Consider the following 15,494-nt stretch of genomic DNA (forward strand, 5'->3'; position numbering starts at 1 on the left):
CCGACTTTAACACTTGATTGGGGAATAGTGGGTTTGTAAGTAGAATTGCACAGAAAAATCTGTGTAGATGGACAAAAATGTGGAGAAATTTAATGGTTTTGAAATGTCTGGGTAGTAGGTCTTTAAAGAACAAATAAGCGATAAATGATTAAATAAAGATATCACTCCATTATGCAATGCCATTTTCCTTGCAACGGGACAATGGAATAGTTGCAAAACGGTGCATTTTCAATAACTGTGCTTTATGATTAATTACCATTACAATAAGTGTTAAAGTTGTTCTGATATTTGGAATTTTTTCCTTTTTGTTTCTTCTCCAGCAACAACCCCCACCCGCCGGAGAGGTCCCGGGGATTAAGCAAACGCTTTTGCATTGCAGCGTAGTCAAATTAGGCGGGACAGCTGCGCCAAACAGACCAATAGGAAATCGAGAACACTGTGATTGACGTTCCGGTGACGAAAAACTGTGGGCCAGCTGTCACGGCGCGCGAAACATCAAAATTTCTATTCGGTGTGTATGGAACAGGCGGGAGGAAGATAACTTTTCCGGCTAAACGCTAACTAAATGTCAATTAAAATACAGAAGCACCACTGGTCGCTTTGACTTGTCCACGTTTTTCTGTGGCTAACACGAGAGTACGAGGTACCGTCTGAGCCTGTTTATTTTGCAAAAAAAGAACGTAAACTAGCCAGCGGACAAAGATGAGCTTGCTTTCTCAACAACAGGTCAGGCAATGCTTTGGTTTGTCAGTGATTATCTTGAACATCTGCCTAACCTTTCTAGACTTGCATATATCGCTCTGTTTGATTGGGTCGTTTTTGTTTGGTGGAGATTGGCAAGATCGAAAGAAATATGCTAACTGCACATTTCGTTAGCCACCTAGCTTCCTGGCTAGGTTAGGTTTAGCTCAGCTCTTTTGGATAGTGATAACTGGCCTGGGCCTTTAAAGCGTGTCAATTTGACATTTTAATTTTAAATCCTTTTGTTAAAGTAAGACCTAGGTGACGGACAGCCTTATCTGTTGCCTGAATGGTGATAATTAGAAACGTCGAAAGGCAGACATGCTGCTCATTGTTTGGTTTACTTCAAGGCGCCAGTCCTGTCAACGAACAAGCGTTTCGCTGCTCAAAGTGACAAAAGTGACACCCATCCTCTGTGTAAACACCCTCTCCTCTGTGTTTTTGTCAAATGCAGAAACATGCTATCCTGGGGTACTTTTTTTTTTTAAATTACCTATGCAGCAATTTGGGTTGCCCTCCATTTGAAACGAATTCCTAGTGTTACTAGATTTAACAAAAGCAGTCCCACACTACATGGATCTCAATCAAGTAGCCTAAACTGAACTTCTACCCTTGCCTTAGATGAACTGTTTTTCAGTTGATACTTAACCTCAAGTTTTTTTCCACTAAATACCTTTTACTCCCCCCATGCAGCAACAATTCATGTGTATTGTCTGCTACTGTATGCAGGCTGAGGCACTCCCAGTTGTGGCCCAGACTGCAACAGAGAGTGATTCAGACAGCGGGGTGGGCTCACCAGCAGAGGAGATGGCTACAGACACCTCTAACAAAAGAGAAGGTCGTTCAGGTAAAGCAGCATAACAATGAGCCACTCTGGCTGTGTAAATGAGGTATGCATTTATGCAACTGCCTGTGACACCAGAGTAGGCAGAGAAACACTAGTTATCATAATGAGCCAGTCTGACCAAAGAATCAAAGCTGCAGTGCTTTAGAAAATATACATTCAAAGGTTATAAATGAAAGCAAACCAGTATCTAAAAGATGTCCAGTTTCCAAAGGACCAAATTTATTTGAAAAATAATAAAGGCAAAGAGTAACGTATCAGTCCAAGGGAAATTCTGTAGGAAATAGTATAAATACTTTAATAATGAAGTATTTCACTCTCCCTGGACTCATATTTGTTTTTCTTCAGAAGGGTTTATATCAAGGTGTTCTGTATATAATTGTCCTGCATATAAGAACTCTTGGTGCTCACTGAAGATGTTTTTTCTCTTCCATCAAAGAAATTTCATCAGGGCTGTGAGCCAAACCACTCTCTGAGGACATATGTTGTTTTTGACTTCTGCTTTTTCTCCTGCCTTGAAGCTCCATTTCCCCCTTTTTTATTTTGTGACCAATATGTCCACTCTCCCACTTTAACCACATTAAGTTTGCTTTACCTGTCTCTTAACTTTGTCTCCAAACTACTCAACTTGCAGCTTATCTGTTTAGTCACTTCCAGAGGCCTGTTTCATGTTGAAAATCTCTTATTTAAATTACAAAAAGACATTACTGGTACATTTTTAAAAATACCTTTTATGTTTTGGTCTTCCTTTTTTATTTTTATTTCATTTATTTATTTATTTTGGTTAAACAAAAATATGCATTAGAATAAAATTCTACTTGAATTTATTTTTCTCACTGTTTAGTGCAAACTCGAGTATTTTGTTTCATTACACATTGATATGAGCTGGGATTACCACTCTACCATTTTCTACCATTTTCATTCTACTCTATTCTAATTTTCTAAATTGGTTGGTTTTGCTGTCTTATTTATCAGATTCTGATGACGACGAAGACATCACGGTGCACAGAAAGCCTCACCGTAATGCCATTAGAGACAGTGACAGCGAGGAAGAGGCGGCAGCTGCAGATAGCAGCGTACACATGGCAGAAGCACTAGTCTTATCTGCTTCCAGTGGAGAGGAAATGGAGACTAAGAAGGAAAAGGGACGACAGAAGTGCAAGAGAATAAGCCGAGCTCCTGTTGATAGCGAGGACAGTGAGCCTGAGGAGGAGAAAAGTGGAAAAATGGAGGAGGAAGAGGGGAAAGTGGTGAAGAGGAAAGTGAAATCCACAAAAGAAGTGAAGGAAAGAGAGAAGAGCAGGAGACATCATGAGAAAAAGGAAAAGCGCAGCAAAGCGGTGGAAAAGCTGAAGAAGAAGGAGAGGTTCTCTGAAAGGGATGAGGTGAGTTCTTTAGTGTCTGAACTCTTTTTGGCTGGTGTTTGATACATCAAGGGTTCTCACACACATGGGCAATAATCCGTCCTGTGGACTGTCTCAGCCCGGTCTATAACATATTATTAAAAATAATAAAATCAATAAAAGGTAGAATTATGTTTTTGAACCGCAAAGTGAATGATTGTCAGCAAAGTGGACTACGCTTACATAGGTGAAGAAAGATTTTATGTCAAGTACGTTACATGTTAAAAGTTATATACCATTTAAGTAGATTTTTTTAATGTAATCATGTGGCCTTTCGATCACTTTATTTAAGTCAGTGTGACCAGAAAAAAGACAAAGATGGCGCACTCACAAATCCTCAAATGATTGTGTTAAATGTGTTGTCAAAATTAGTTTTTCAAACATTATTTTATCTCAAAATTGGAAACCTTTGACATTTAAAAAAAATGTATTTATTTTTTTTATGTCCCAGTCAGATGATGCTTTTCAGTGCATGTCCAACTACTAGGCCAAGTAAACAGATCTGCTTCTGGAAGAACTTTGTTGTCAGGAAGAAAGGGGGGGAAAACACTTCCTACCACATCAGTGTGATGGTCAAACTACTGTTGTGGAAGCATTTGTGTTTTGGTTCCCCGAGCACTATAATAAGGTTTAAACTGCAGATCAAACTGAACAAAGTTTTAAAATTTAGATCTTGTGTGTTGTGCAAAATGTTGAAGCCATAAAAACAGCATACAATTTGGGTAATGTGTGTGCAACTAAAATCAGCTTTACTCCCATTTCCTCAGGAAATGCCTCATCCTGGGACCCTGAATGACAGTGGATGTCCGCTCGGTGACACAGAACTTTTTGACAATGGTCTGGATGATGAGGAAGAAGAGTCTCTGGATGCGATCCGTGCTGCGGTCAAGCAAAAGATGAAAAAACATAAGGTGCAAAAACATCAAGTAGTTTAAAAGAGGGGCTCTCCACCCATTTTCCATCACTATAAAAGATAAACATTTGGAATTGGTATCATTTATGTTTGGCCTTTGACTTATTTCCTTAAGAAAAATTAAAACAGCTGTTGAATTTATGTCAGTGACTTGAGACAAATTTAAACCCTTCAATTTTATTGTAACACTTTGATTTAATGTTGTGGTGAGAATAGTTGGACCATGTTGGGCATTGTGTCCTTTTGTTTCTATGTTACTACAGGATCCCCTCTCCAATGAGGAGGAGGATGAAGAGGTGCCAGAGAAGCCCCAGCGTGCGGTATGCAAAATCAGAAAATAAATAAATAATTACTTTAAATTGTAAGCAGTTTGTCATTGCCACTATGTGACTCTTTCAGGAGAGAAAGGCTGCACGTGCCAGCAAAGAGGCGATGAAGCAGCTCCACAGTGAGTCTCAGAGGCTGATCAGAGGTCAGTTGATAAGACACGTTTATTTAACCCATAAAGTTTTATTGTGGGTAATAATTTGAATAGAGGATGGTATTCTAGTTTTCTTTCCATACTTGCAAACATTTCTGGTTTTTCTGGTTTTCCCATACTTTAAAATCTTCTCATGGTGCCCATCTTGCTGTTTCTCCTGTGTATTTACACTGCAGTGCAGACTTTATTATAAATAACTGAAGTAGATGCATCTTTAAGGTTTTAGTTTATTCTAAACCTTAATTGCTAATTTCATTTAAAGAAAATGGAATGAATTTCACCATCTGATGTTGACTTTGGTAAAGGTGGATAATTTTTCACTTATTCAAGCCACTAGAATCAATAACAAGTGAAACATTGTAAATATTTTCTGTGGAGATTATTGCATAGATGTTGACAGGTGTAATTTAATGACTTATCTGCTACTAAAACTGCATTCTTCTGCCTTTTTAGAGTCTTCTCTTGGCCTGCCCTACCACATCCCCGAGCCAAAGACCATCGACCAGTTCTTTAAGAAGAGAGCAAGGCCAGAGGGTCCTGTCATGGCATTGTTGAAGTAAATACTAACATGACATTTAACACATTTCAGGTCAGACACAAGTCATGTAAGGATGGCCGCTGGACCTGCTCATTTCACACAAGTGCAGATTTAAGTAACTGTACTTTGATTCTGTCAAAGTAAAATCTTTACATTTATAAAACTCTTTCTGCTTTTAGATCTGCAAAGTACTCAGAAATGATGTTGGAGACACCGTCAGCTCCTCCACCTTCTGTAAACCCACCCAGCAAACTGCCATCCACTGAGCAGGACTGTAACTCTTCTTTGGATATGTCGCCCAATCAAATCCAGCCTTTACTTCAGCCAGCAGCAACCTCATCCCCGCAAAAGCAGAACCTCAACCAGGCCGGAGAAACTTCGGTTACCTCGGATCCTGAGCAGGAGTCAGGCCCAATGCTTTACCTCTCTGAGAGTCTGCAGGACTCGGTCACAGCTGATGCTGAAGACAAGCCTGCATCTGACTCAGGAGAGGAAACCTCAGCTGCTCCTTTACCACAAAATCCAACTGCAGCAACATCTGACTCTGAAACCCTGCAGAAAGAGACTGTATCTAGGGCTGTGGTTGATCCTGCAGCTCCTCAGTGTTTGAGTGCTGATTCAGCTACAACAGAGCCCTCGGTACAGCAGCCTACCAAACCGAAGAAAGACAAATTGACCAGACTAAAGGAGTTGGGACTGGATCCGCCTCCTATTGCAAAATTGTGTCCAGATGATGGAGCTTTTGTACAGCTCGACCCTCCACAGCTTAATCCTGGTGAGTCACAAATATTTCCCAATCTCAGCAAGAAGACATGGAGAATCAAGCCTTTTGATCCTTTGCCATGGTCACTGTGATAAATTAGGTGATTTGACTTCAAAATGTGCATAATCTCATGGGGGAAAGAAGTACTAGCAGGCAACTTTTCCCAGGAAAAATATGTGCACGATGTTACTTCATTTCATCTAGCTACACTGGCAACATCCTTCCTCTTTGTTTTTATCATGTTTATTGTTCTGAGCAGCAGAAATCTGAACACATGGCTGAGCGCTCTATGGTTTGGGAAGGCAGAAAACAATTAGAACATACTGTCCTTCTCTCAGGACCTCATAACATGTCCCAGATGCAGTTTTAAATCCTTTGAAACATGATGTGAGATCAAACGAAGTGTTGTGCACTACAAAATTTTTGTCCTCATCAAAAGCAAGGCCCGATGTCTTCTGTGCCAAAGAAAACCTCTCTTACCTCTCCTCTTCTTCAACTAGGTGTGGAGGCTCTGAAGGAGCGTTATCTGCGTCACATTATTGCACCCACACGACCCCAAGGGGAGCGCACTTTGCAGCTTGACATCATCCGTAAGGACAGCACCCCATCTGGCCAGGAGGAGCTGCACACGGAGTCTCTCACTGTGACTGTCAAAGAAGGAGCAGAGGAGCCTGTGACCACTAAACCAGGTCTGGATATGTAGAAGAGATAGAAATTATACAATTTTAAATTGTTTAGCATTTCTGTGAGTGTCATCATTTCACTTTAGATTATATAATTGATTGAATATAAGTAGTTATGATGGGCTTACGTTTACAATCATTAACCACAACTACACGTGGATCAGCTGGAAATGATATGACTCCCTTGCTCATCTCTGTGTAGGAGAGAAGCTGCTGACTCTGAAGCAGCGCCTGCAGCTCGCCATGGCCCAACGGAGAAAAGAGGAGAGGGTGCGCAAGGCCGAGCTGAATCGCCTAGACAACGAAGACTGTGGGGAGGATGAAGAGGAGGAGGAAGACATGACGGATGAGTCAGAGGAGGAAGAAGTACGTGGATGATTTTGTTACGCTGCACAAATTTTTGCTTTTACCCTCTTTGCACTTGCATCAAGCTGTTCTTCTGTTCCTCAGGGTGTCGATGACTTATTGGGAGGTGGTGATGGTGAAGAAGACGATGTGAAGGACAATGAAGATGAAGAGGAAGAAGGCAGCATGGCTCAGAGTATGAGGAGCCCTTCTCCAGTGGCACTGATCGGACCCTCGCCAACTCCCGACCTCATTAACACAGATGGCACTCTCATGCTGTTCCCTGGAAACTCTTCCTCGCGCACCAGGTATGTTTGCAGTTTTGTAGAAGCACTTTTAAAGTCTCTTATATTTGGCTGCAAGATGTCACCTGCAGCAGCTTGTTTAATGGATAAAATTAAAAATATTTTTGGTTTTTCTTTTTTTAGTGATGGTGTAAGAAGGTCTGGGCCTTCTGGACATGACAGTGGCAGTAAGATGGGTGGGTAAAGTGGAAGAGCTCCATTTAGTTTGACCGTATTTCCTCTTTTTTTTTGTTTTGTTATTGAGAGAAATTGAAAGTACACTCTTTTCCTCTCCTCTCCCGCTCGTCTCCAGAAGAGGATGACTCCCTGTCCCTGGTGAAGGACAACAGCCACAACAGCAGCTTTGAGCTCCCAGGGTCCATGATTACATCATACCAACCAGTGAATAACCAGCGTGGCACAGGACGAAGTGTCCTCAACTCGTCCATTTTCCGCTCCCCTTCACCGTGCCTCTTCAGGCCGAGCTTCCTCGGCTCCGCCTCAAAGGTGAGAAGAAATGTTTTTCATTCACTCTAATTATTGCAGCATCAGACAGATTTCACGAGGGGTTTGAATTTGGGCCAAACATGCCCTTGGTTACATACATGCATATGTAGTTAAGTCCAAAAAAATTGACGAATCAATAAGGCTCAGAGAAAATCCACGAATAAGACTGTATCTGCAAATAACCAAGAGCTCATCTGCAAGTGCATTTTATACAAATAGAATAAAAGAAAATAGAAACCAAACTACACATTCAACATTAGAATGAGTACTTATATTTTACTTTTAAAAAATTCTCTTTCAGAGTTCAGGCAAGCTCTCCGAGCGTTCTCTTTGCCTCCCTGTTGAAGACTCCCAAGACCTGTACGCACCTTCTTCTCCCAGTGCAGATTCAGGCCCCCTGGATGGAGCTGCTTCTGGTCCTGGTCTAGCAGGTGACTCTCAGGGTCGTTTTTCGCTTGAAGATGATGCTCAGTCCCAGTTACTTGACGCAGATGGTTTTCTAAATGTGGGGCCGCGCCCCGGTGCACCCACCTCTCACAAGAGGCAGCTGATCTTGGGCAGCCTGGATGAAAATGCAATGGATGCACACATGGGGGAGTTGTTGGGGTTGTGTTCAGGTGGTTTTGGATCAGGGAAGAGCAACTCCATAGGGGGAGAGGGCGTTGGAGCAACACAGGAGGATGAGCTGCTTGGGCTGTGCTCAGGAGCGTTTCCACCGACACAAGCTGAAGGGGAGCATACAAAGAAAAGGAAAGAGGGAGAAGACGATGAAGACTCTGAAAATACTATGGATCAGCTGCTGGGTCTATGTTCAGGCAAATTTTCGAGTCCAGGTAAGAGTGGTGTGCATTTCTGCTTTTTTATAAATGACATTGCATCATTGCAATTTTTTTTGTCACTTCCTCTACAGCTCATGTTTTTACACAATCCTTTTTCATTTGCTGCCAAATTTAGGTTCTACTCACACAGCTTCACCATCACAAGACAGGTACGGTACAAATATCGTCAGTATCATTTTCTGGTTTTGTTAATAATCTCTAAAGTTTGATTAGTTTCCGTGATCCTTTAAGCTGCTCCTCTCCCTCATTACCCCCAAACTGCTTTGATTAGAGGATTATAGGAATAATAACTGAAATATTTACTTGCAATGTAAGATTTTCACTTTGATTTTACACTATTAAGTAGAAAGAAGTTAGAGGCTAGAGAGCAGCAGGAGGAGGAGGAGGAAGAAGAGGAGGACTGCGAGTTCCGGCTCCTATCAGATGTTGAGAGTGAGCAGGTAAACAAAGAAACAAACAAAAAACACTTCAAGTGCTTTGGATTTTTTTTTTGGGTTAAATATATAATGCAATTACTAAAGTATTAAAAATGTCTTGTGGGTGTAAAGGACGACAACGAAGATGATGATGGTAATGATGAAGAGGAGGAGGAAAATGATGAGGAAGATGAAGCAGATGCCAGCGAAGAGGAAAACAATGAGGTGGAAGAGGAGGAACTGGAGGGTGTGTTCGCGCCACGGGCGAAAAAAAAGAAGAAAATGTAAGTGAAAGTGCTTTCATGCAACGTGATCGATGGAAAGTGGCAGAGTGTTGTGGCCAAATCCTGCTGTGGGAAGATTTTTGGTGGCAGTAAAATACGTCTGTATTTGGATGTAATCCAGCAAACATGATGCTTTGTTGAATAAAGCAGCCCTTCTTATAAATAAGTACAGAATTGAATAATACTTTTCATTGTGGCCTAACTAAATGTCTGTGCAAAATTGATCTGAGCAGCAGGTCTTTTTATGCAGTTTAGAGACCAACAGATAAATGTGTTGGATGTTGTTTCTGGCTTTGAAAGTTGTTTAAACTTCACTGACTGATGGAAAAGAGTGCTTTTTTTTTTTTTTTTTAAGTTAATGCAAAGATTCTCACTTAAAAACTATTAGATTTTATTTTTGCCATTTGAATTAGGTCATTGGCCGCTAACCATCAATTTGCAAACTGTAGAAATGCTTAATTTTCACTGCTAATCCACACCTGCAACACAGCTTGAATGGTTTCTTGGATCTCCTTGGCAGGCGACTGACCGACTATGTGGACTCGGAGGCCGAGCTGTCTGGTAGTGATCTAGGCAGCGATGATGAGGACGGCGACAGAGGGAGCGAGTATGAGGAAGAGGAGCTTCTGGAAGACCTTCCCTCTGACGAAGAGCTGCAAAACCAAGTCAACAAGATCCACATGTGAGCAAAGACTAATTGATTTATAAAATGTCTTTTGTGTGAAGTACATCAAGCTGGAGATGAACCTGTGGCACAAAAACGATGTAAAAGTTGTTAAAATGCGTCTCTTGTTCTTACAGGAAGCAGATTTTGGATGATGACAAGCGTCGCCTGAGGCTGTATCAGGAGCGCTACCTGGCTGATGGAGACTTGCACTCTGACGGTCCTGGACGAGCGCGTCGCTTCCGATGGAAGAACATTGGTGAGTTTACAGGATGAACGATTAGATGCCTGGATTACCAAATACCGATAATGAGTGTTGGTAGGACTCAATTGGAGTAACCGCAGTAATAAAATGCACAAATCTAAATGAATAAAAACATTATTAGCTATTTGTTTCAGGTTTTATAAGAATTTAGCAGCATTATCTGTATTCAGTTAATTGCAACTTTAATACTGTCAGGACAAAATATTTTTTTAGCATCTAGCACAAGACAGTGGACGCAATATAGAAGAAAAGATAAAGTAAAAGATAACTAAATTACTTATTTTAATCAAAGCATCCTAAATATGACAAGTGATGATTTCTTCTGATTATTGGGTCTAACTGTACACATTTGTCATTGAGAGATTTTAATTGTAATTTTTGGTCCAGATGATGGTTTCAGCATGGAGAGAACTGGAGCCGAGGGCGAGGAAGACTGGGAGAAAGAGGATGATGTGGACCAGGCTGAGGTCCAAAGACGGATAGAGAGACTGGAGAGAGAGCAGTGGCTCAGGGAACAGGTGGGTTTTATGGTTTGCAGTTTTTTTGCACACACACATGAAGGAGGTGGCACTAATGGAAAAATATACATTTGAAGAAAAAAAAGTGTGATGGTTTTCGCCAAGTTCTGTTAAAAGGATTTCTTAGAAATGGGCTGTGTGCGCCTTGTGAATTGGCCTCCTCTGTGAGGGCTGCTGCTGTTTTGTGTTCATTCTTTTGTCACTCTTCTCACAGTCTGAACAGAAAGCCAAAAAAGGAGAGGATTTGGAATTGGATCCAGATGATGAGAAGATTGGAGAGGAAGACAGTCAATTCATGAAACTTGCCAAAAAACTGACTGCCAAGACTCTGCAAAGAAAAGGTTAGTTTGATAAAAGTCCCCATGAATAGAATCCCATCTACTTAAAAACACCCAGAGGAGCTTTTGTCCAGCAGTTATTGGCACAACTGTCTTGCATAGCAGGAAAAATAAAAGATTAAAAAAGAAAAATATGTGAATTAATTAATGGTAGTAGTTAAGACACACAGTCAAACTGTAGAATAAAGCCAAACAACAAGAAGCCAATCTGAGGACTTTAGGACCTATGAAGAATACAGAGGGTTTAAATCATAAAGTCAAGAAAGGTTTTAAAGTTGGTATTTTAAACTATTTCAAAAAGGATAATTTAATGACCCCCAAGATTAGTGTAGTTTTTCAGTTTGTTGCTGAATTGTTAATAGAAAATATAAGAAACATACATTTTCATCTACTCAGTGTTGAAAGTTGGGAGTACAGTTGGATAGATGGGTAGATTCAGATAATGTGCTACATGGCTGTAGTAACGACGGCACTAAAAACACCAACATGTGTCCCAGCAAACAAAACTTGACCATTCGCAGAAACAGCTACAGAAATTCACGTTCTGTAAAAGAAAAAAAAGGAATGTAATCAGTAGCTAGATCTTTTATTTATTTAACTGGCTGCTTCGTATCGTCACAAAACAAAGTTCTACATTGAGATATGAATCATATTTAAAGGGTGTTTGAACTGTTTGCACTTAAAAGTATGAAGTTTTTCTGTACTTAATTCAACATGAAAACACTTAAGGAATTCATATGCAACACATGCACAACCACGTCATTCTTGTTAAATAAACTGGTGCTTTACTTAAGCTAACTGTGTAACTGTTTAAACCAGAGCCGCCTGTGGCACCACAACCAGAGAAGAAGACAGCAGCAGCTCTCAATCCCTTCCAGAGGCCCTCTCAGCCTTTACAGGTAATTCAAACACCCTGTGAATAACTTTTCTTTCTTTTAATTTTTTTTAAAAGTCTAAATAATACCTGCTTTTTGTTGTCTGTGTAACAATGTACAAAGAATTCAACATTAATCACGGCGTGAACAGTGTTGGAGTCTGCCCCACTCTGTCACTGCTTTCTTCTCTTCTCCATGCTGTCCTATAAAGAAAAGGCTAAATGGCAAAAAGATGTTTAGTTATTGCTTTTTACTAAATAAAACAAATATTTTAAACTGTCACACAGTGGGTGTTTGCAAGACTTCATCATGTGTTCGTCCATAATCTGCACAAGGCCGGTCTAAGATCTGTGTTTCTCCCAGGTGAGGAGAGGTTCTCTCCTGAGTCAGCCTCAGTCCGTCCTCCAGAAGCTGGCTTCCATCTCAGAGGGAAATCCTCTGGCCCCCAGAAACAGCCGTGGATTCCTCTTCCAAACACTCTCTCCTGAGAAGGTTAACTCATCAGAGGCTCCACAGAAACAGGTGAGTCAGAATTATGATGCTAAAAAAAACCCCAACTATTAATAAAACCCATTTCATGAGTACACGTGACAGAAGTTCAGCAGAATGTTCAAAGAGTACTTCATTTTACACTCCCAAACACTCAGCCCCACTCTTCATGTACACTGAATAGGCTCAGTTGTGTTATGTAAGTTAATATGGCTGCAGTTTTACTGCTGTAGTTATTTTTAGTCATTTATTTTTTTTTTTAAATAATCATGGATCAGTCATGAATAAAATTTTCTGTAAAATTCCCCCAAAACTGTTAAAATGAGAATCTGTAGCCTGCGGTGAAGCCTTCAAACTGCTTGTTTTGTTTGATTTTTAATCAGGTTTAAACAAAACCGGAGAGGTCAGTACATGAATAAAAATAACTGTTTAAATAGTTGAAAATTCAGGTTGAACCAAGGTTATACTTGTAAATTAGCAGAACTAGAGCTGAACTCAAAATCTCACTTAACAAAAGGAACTAATTTTTAAATGGATAAAAAAAAGCAAAATGTAAAGCACTTATTCAGATTAAGTATAAAAGTGCATGTCTCCACTATATGCACTGTTATGAAGTGTTGCTGCAAAAACAATGAAACTCTGGGAACCAGTCCTGTCCTGTGTGACCATTTAATGAGCATATGTCCTACTGATGAATATTCTGCCTGACGTCAAGGATCAGTGGCCCACAGCAGCAGCATGCAATGACCCTCACTGCTAATTTGTAAAACAATAGTCCAGCATTCCTGCAGGCCCCTCTGGCTTCAATCGGTTCAGTCTTAAAATGCAAAATAAGGCTTGAATTGCTCTTTGCAATGATTAAGTACTTAAATCAACCCTTAAACTGCCTTTAAAAATAAAACAAATGAAACACAGAAGACACTTTTTCTTGCATTGTGAAATCTTGTTAATAACCATGAAAGTCACATGACCTCCAATCGATGTCTTTTTCATGAGACATTAGTGACTCCCGAGGAAAAATGTTGTAAATGTACTAAGTGGAAACTGGAAAAACAGTCGATTAACCTCTCCAAAAGTTGATTCTGTTCATCTGGACGTAGCGTTTTGTGGGAGAAACGTTTCGTCACTCATCCAAGTGACTTCTTCAGCCTCAGCTGACTGCAGGTTTCCCCAATCTTATAAACAGTACATTTGCATAATGACTGAAACCAGCCCACTGAGGAAATAATAGGCTGGGAGGTCAGTTCCTTGATCTTAACTCTATCAAGATTAAGGAACTGACTCAATAGTTGAACAGAATCAACTTTTGGAGATTTACTTACCTGGATGATATAGCATGCATCAAGAAGTCGATTAACCTCTTTAAACCACTTTAACTCACAGGCTGATTAATGTAACATACAACTAATTATAACAATAACAAAGGTGGTTTTAAAAAAAATTAGTATTAAATTTAACTGACATCGTGCATTTCAATTTCCAGAGTCCAGAAAACTTTATATTCAGTTTGGGAACTGCAGGGTTTAGATCTCACCCTGGGTCAACACAACTGAATCAAATGATTAGTTCATTACCAGTCCTCTGGAGAACTTCAACACATGTTGAGGAGCTAATTTAGCCATTTATATCAGCTGTGTTGGGTCAAGGATCTAAAATCTGCATGACACCCCACCTTGATTTGACAAAAATCTCTACAATTTCCTGTAAATTCTGACCATTTGATAAGCAGAGATGTCTGTTACAGTTGAAGCCACCATGAATAAAAATATGGTCAAATTCAGGGGGAATGTTTACTCAGCCTTTAGAAGCTTTGGGGAGGCCACCAAAGGTTTAGATGGATGGACAGGAAATTGTATTGCAGCAGGAATCACATCACTGTGGAGGAATTTTGTCCCACTCTTCTTTGCAAGATTGTTTTAATTCAAGAAATCGGGAAAGGCAGCAAATGCGTTATTACCTCAAGGAGTTCAAAAGATTTCACAATAAGTGCGACTGGTCTAAAGTCGTTGGCGCCTGAAAGTCTAGGGGAACTTCAGAAGAGGAACAATTATGGACACATTTCAAATAATTCTTATTGTGTGATGGTTTAAAAAAAAATCTAGAAATTTCAGTTTTTTAAAAAGATACTTTTGTCTTCTTTTAATAGTCACACAACAGCAAACTTTCCCATCTCCTAACAAGCACAGGTGGCCTTAGAAATCAGGCTGCTCTCCTTAAAGTGTCATTTCCCAACTCTGTCTGCTTGTCTCTTTAGTGAGGTCTCACTATTCTAAAATAAATGCAGAAACGAAATGTTTTCCACAGAGCTCGGGGCTTCTCTTAAGTATGAGAGTCATGTGAATGTGCTGGGTGAAGTCATGGTATCTGGTGTATTCTCAATATTGGACACTATGTGGCGGCAAAGCCCACATTTCTAACAGTAGATTAAAGGCTGACTTTTACACTGTCAGTCCCAGTGCACATGCAGTCACTAGCCGGTATATTGTTTTATTTTGTACGGCAGTTTTGTAAAAAGACAAACTGATGTTTGTTCCTCAGACGATGAAGAAGAGGGGGCAGATGGGGGCAGCGAATCCAGCAGCAAAGAGGGTCTGCAGAGAGAACAAACCTGCAGGACAGACCAAAGGGTCTCAGAGGAGCATCTTCAACTTCCTGGACCACTGATGATGCAGCGCACTAACTGAATGAAGATGAAAAGCTGGCTGGGAGTCCAAGTTTTTCTCCCAGCTGCTACAGAGGCAGTGAGGAGGCAGAACTGACCTTTAACTTTCAGTGTTTCACTTCACAATAAGACTGAGAAAAACGAAGCTAGTGGCAAAACTCTGGGTGGTTTCAGGATTATGAGACGTCTCCCCACCTGTGCCCATTTTGTGGTTGAGCATAAATCACCAGCAAAACACACCACTGAAGATCCTGCTACTCTTTTACTCGATGACTTGCACACTTAATCTTCCCTTGTTCAGCTCGTGTGTTCAAATATTTAATCCGTTACGCCACTAGCGACATTCATCTGATCTGACTTGACCTAATTTGGACCACATGATTGAGGTCTATCTAGAAATGTTTTATCATGTACATATGGTTTTTCTTTTTAAGAAGTAGGGAATTTATTTGTGTGATGTTTTAAATGTATTTGTTTTACAGTGTAAATAAAATATTTTAAGACATAAATCTGATTCTTTTCTTGTCTCGTTAGACCAGATTCTTGTTTTCAGTATGTTTTGAACGTCCTAAGAAGATTAAAGGAATTGCAAAGATGTGCATGTTAGGTTACTTGATTTATCTAAACAGAAATCAATGCATG

General features: G+C 40.2%; 1 protein-coding gene across 2 annotated transcripts; it reads left to right on the forward strand.

Annotated features, from left to right (window-relative positions):
* The first annotated feature begins 477 nt into the window (after positions 1-477).
* On the forward strand, positions 478-15,361 carry clspn (claspin). 2 transcript variants are annotated; one of them, XM_080862977.1, is made up of 24 exons: positions 478-726; positions 1,471-1,588; positions 2,561-2,970; positions 3,756-3,899; positions 4,165-4,221; positions 4,301-4,373; positions 4,836-4,938; positions 5,100-5,695; positions 6,184-6,372; positions 6,569-6,732; positions 6,817-7,019; positions 7,140-7,192; positions 7,309-7,502; positions 7,804-8,335; positions 8,457-8,490; positions 8,688-8,781; positions 8,890-9,041; positions 9,562-9,723; positions 9,843-9,964; positions 10,358-10,488; positions 10,703-10,829; positions 11,646-11,725; positions 12,065-12,223; positions 14,729-15,361. In XM_080862977.1, the coding sequence occupies exons 1-24, from the start codon at positions 703-705 to the stop codon at positions 14,852-14,854; spliced, it is 4,047 nt and encodes a 1,348-aa protein (XP_080719103.1). In that variant the 5' UTR covers positions 478-702; the 3' UTR covers positions 14,855-15,361. The 2 variants fall into 2 exon arrangements, with proteins under 2 accessions (XP_080719103.1, XP_080719102.1); XM_080862976.1 differs by having other exon boundaries at positions 479-726; positions 8,685-8,781.
* Positions 15,362-15,494: the final 133 nt, after the last annotated feature.

Source organism: Rhamphochromis sp. 'chilingali' (genome assembly GCF_963969265.1).
Source record: "Rhamphochromis sp. 'chilingali' genome assembly, chromosome: 17".
NCBI lineage: Eukaryota > Metazoa > Chordata > Actinopteri > Cichliformes > Cichlidae > Rhamphochromis > Rhamphochromis sp. 'chilingali'.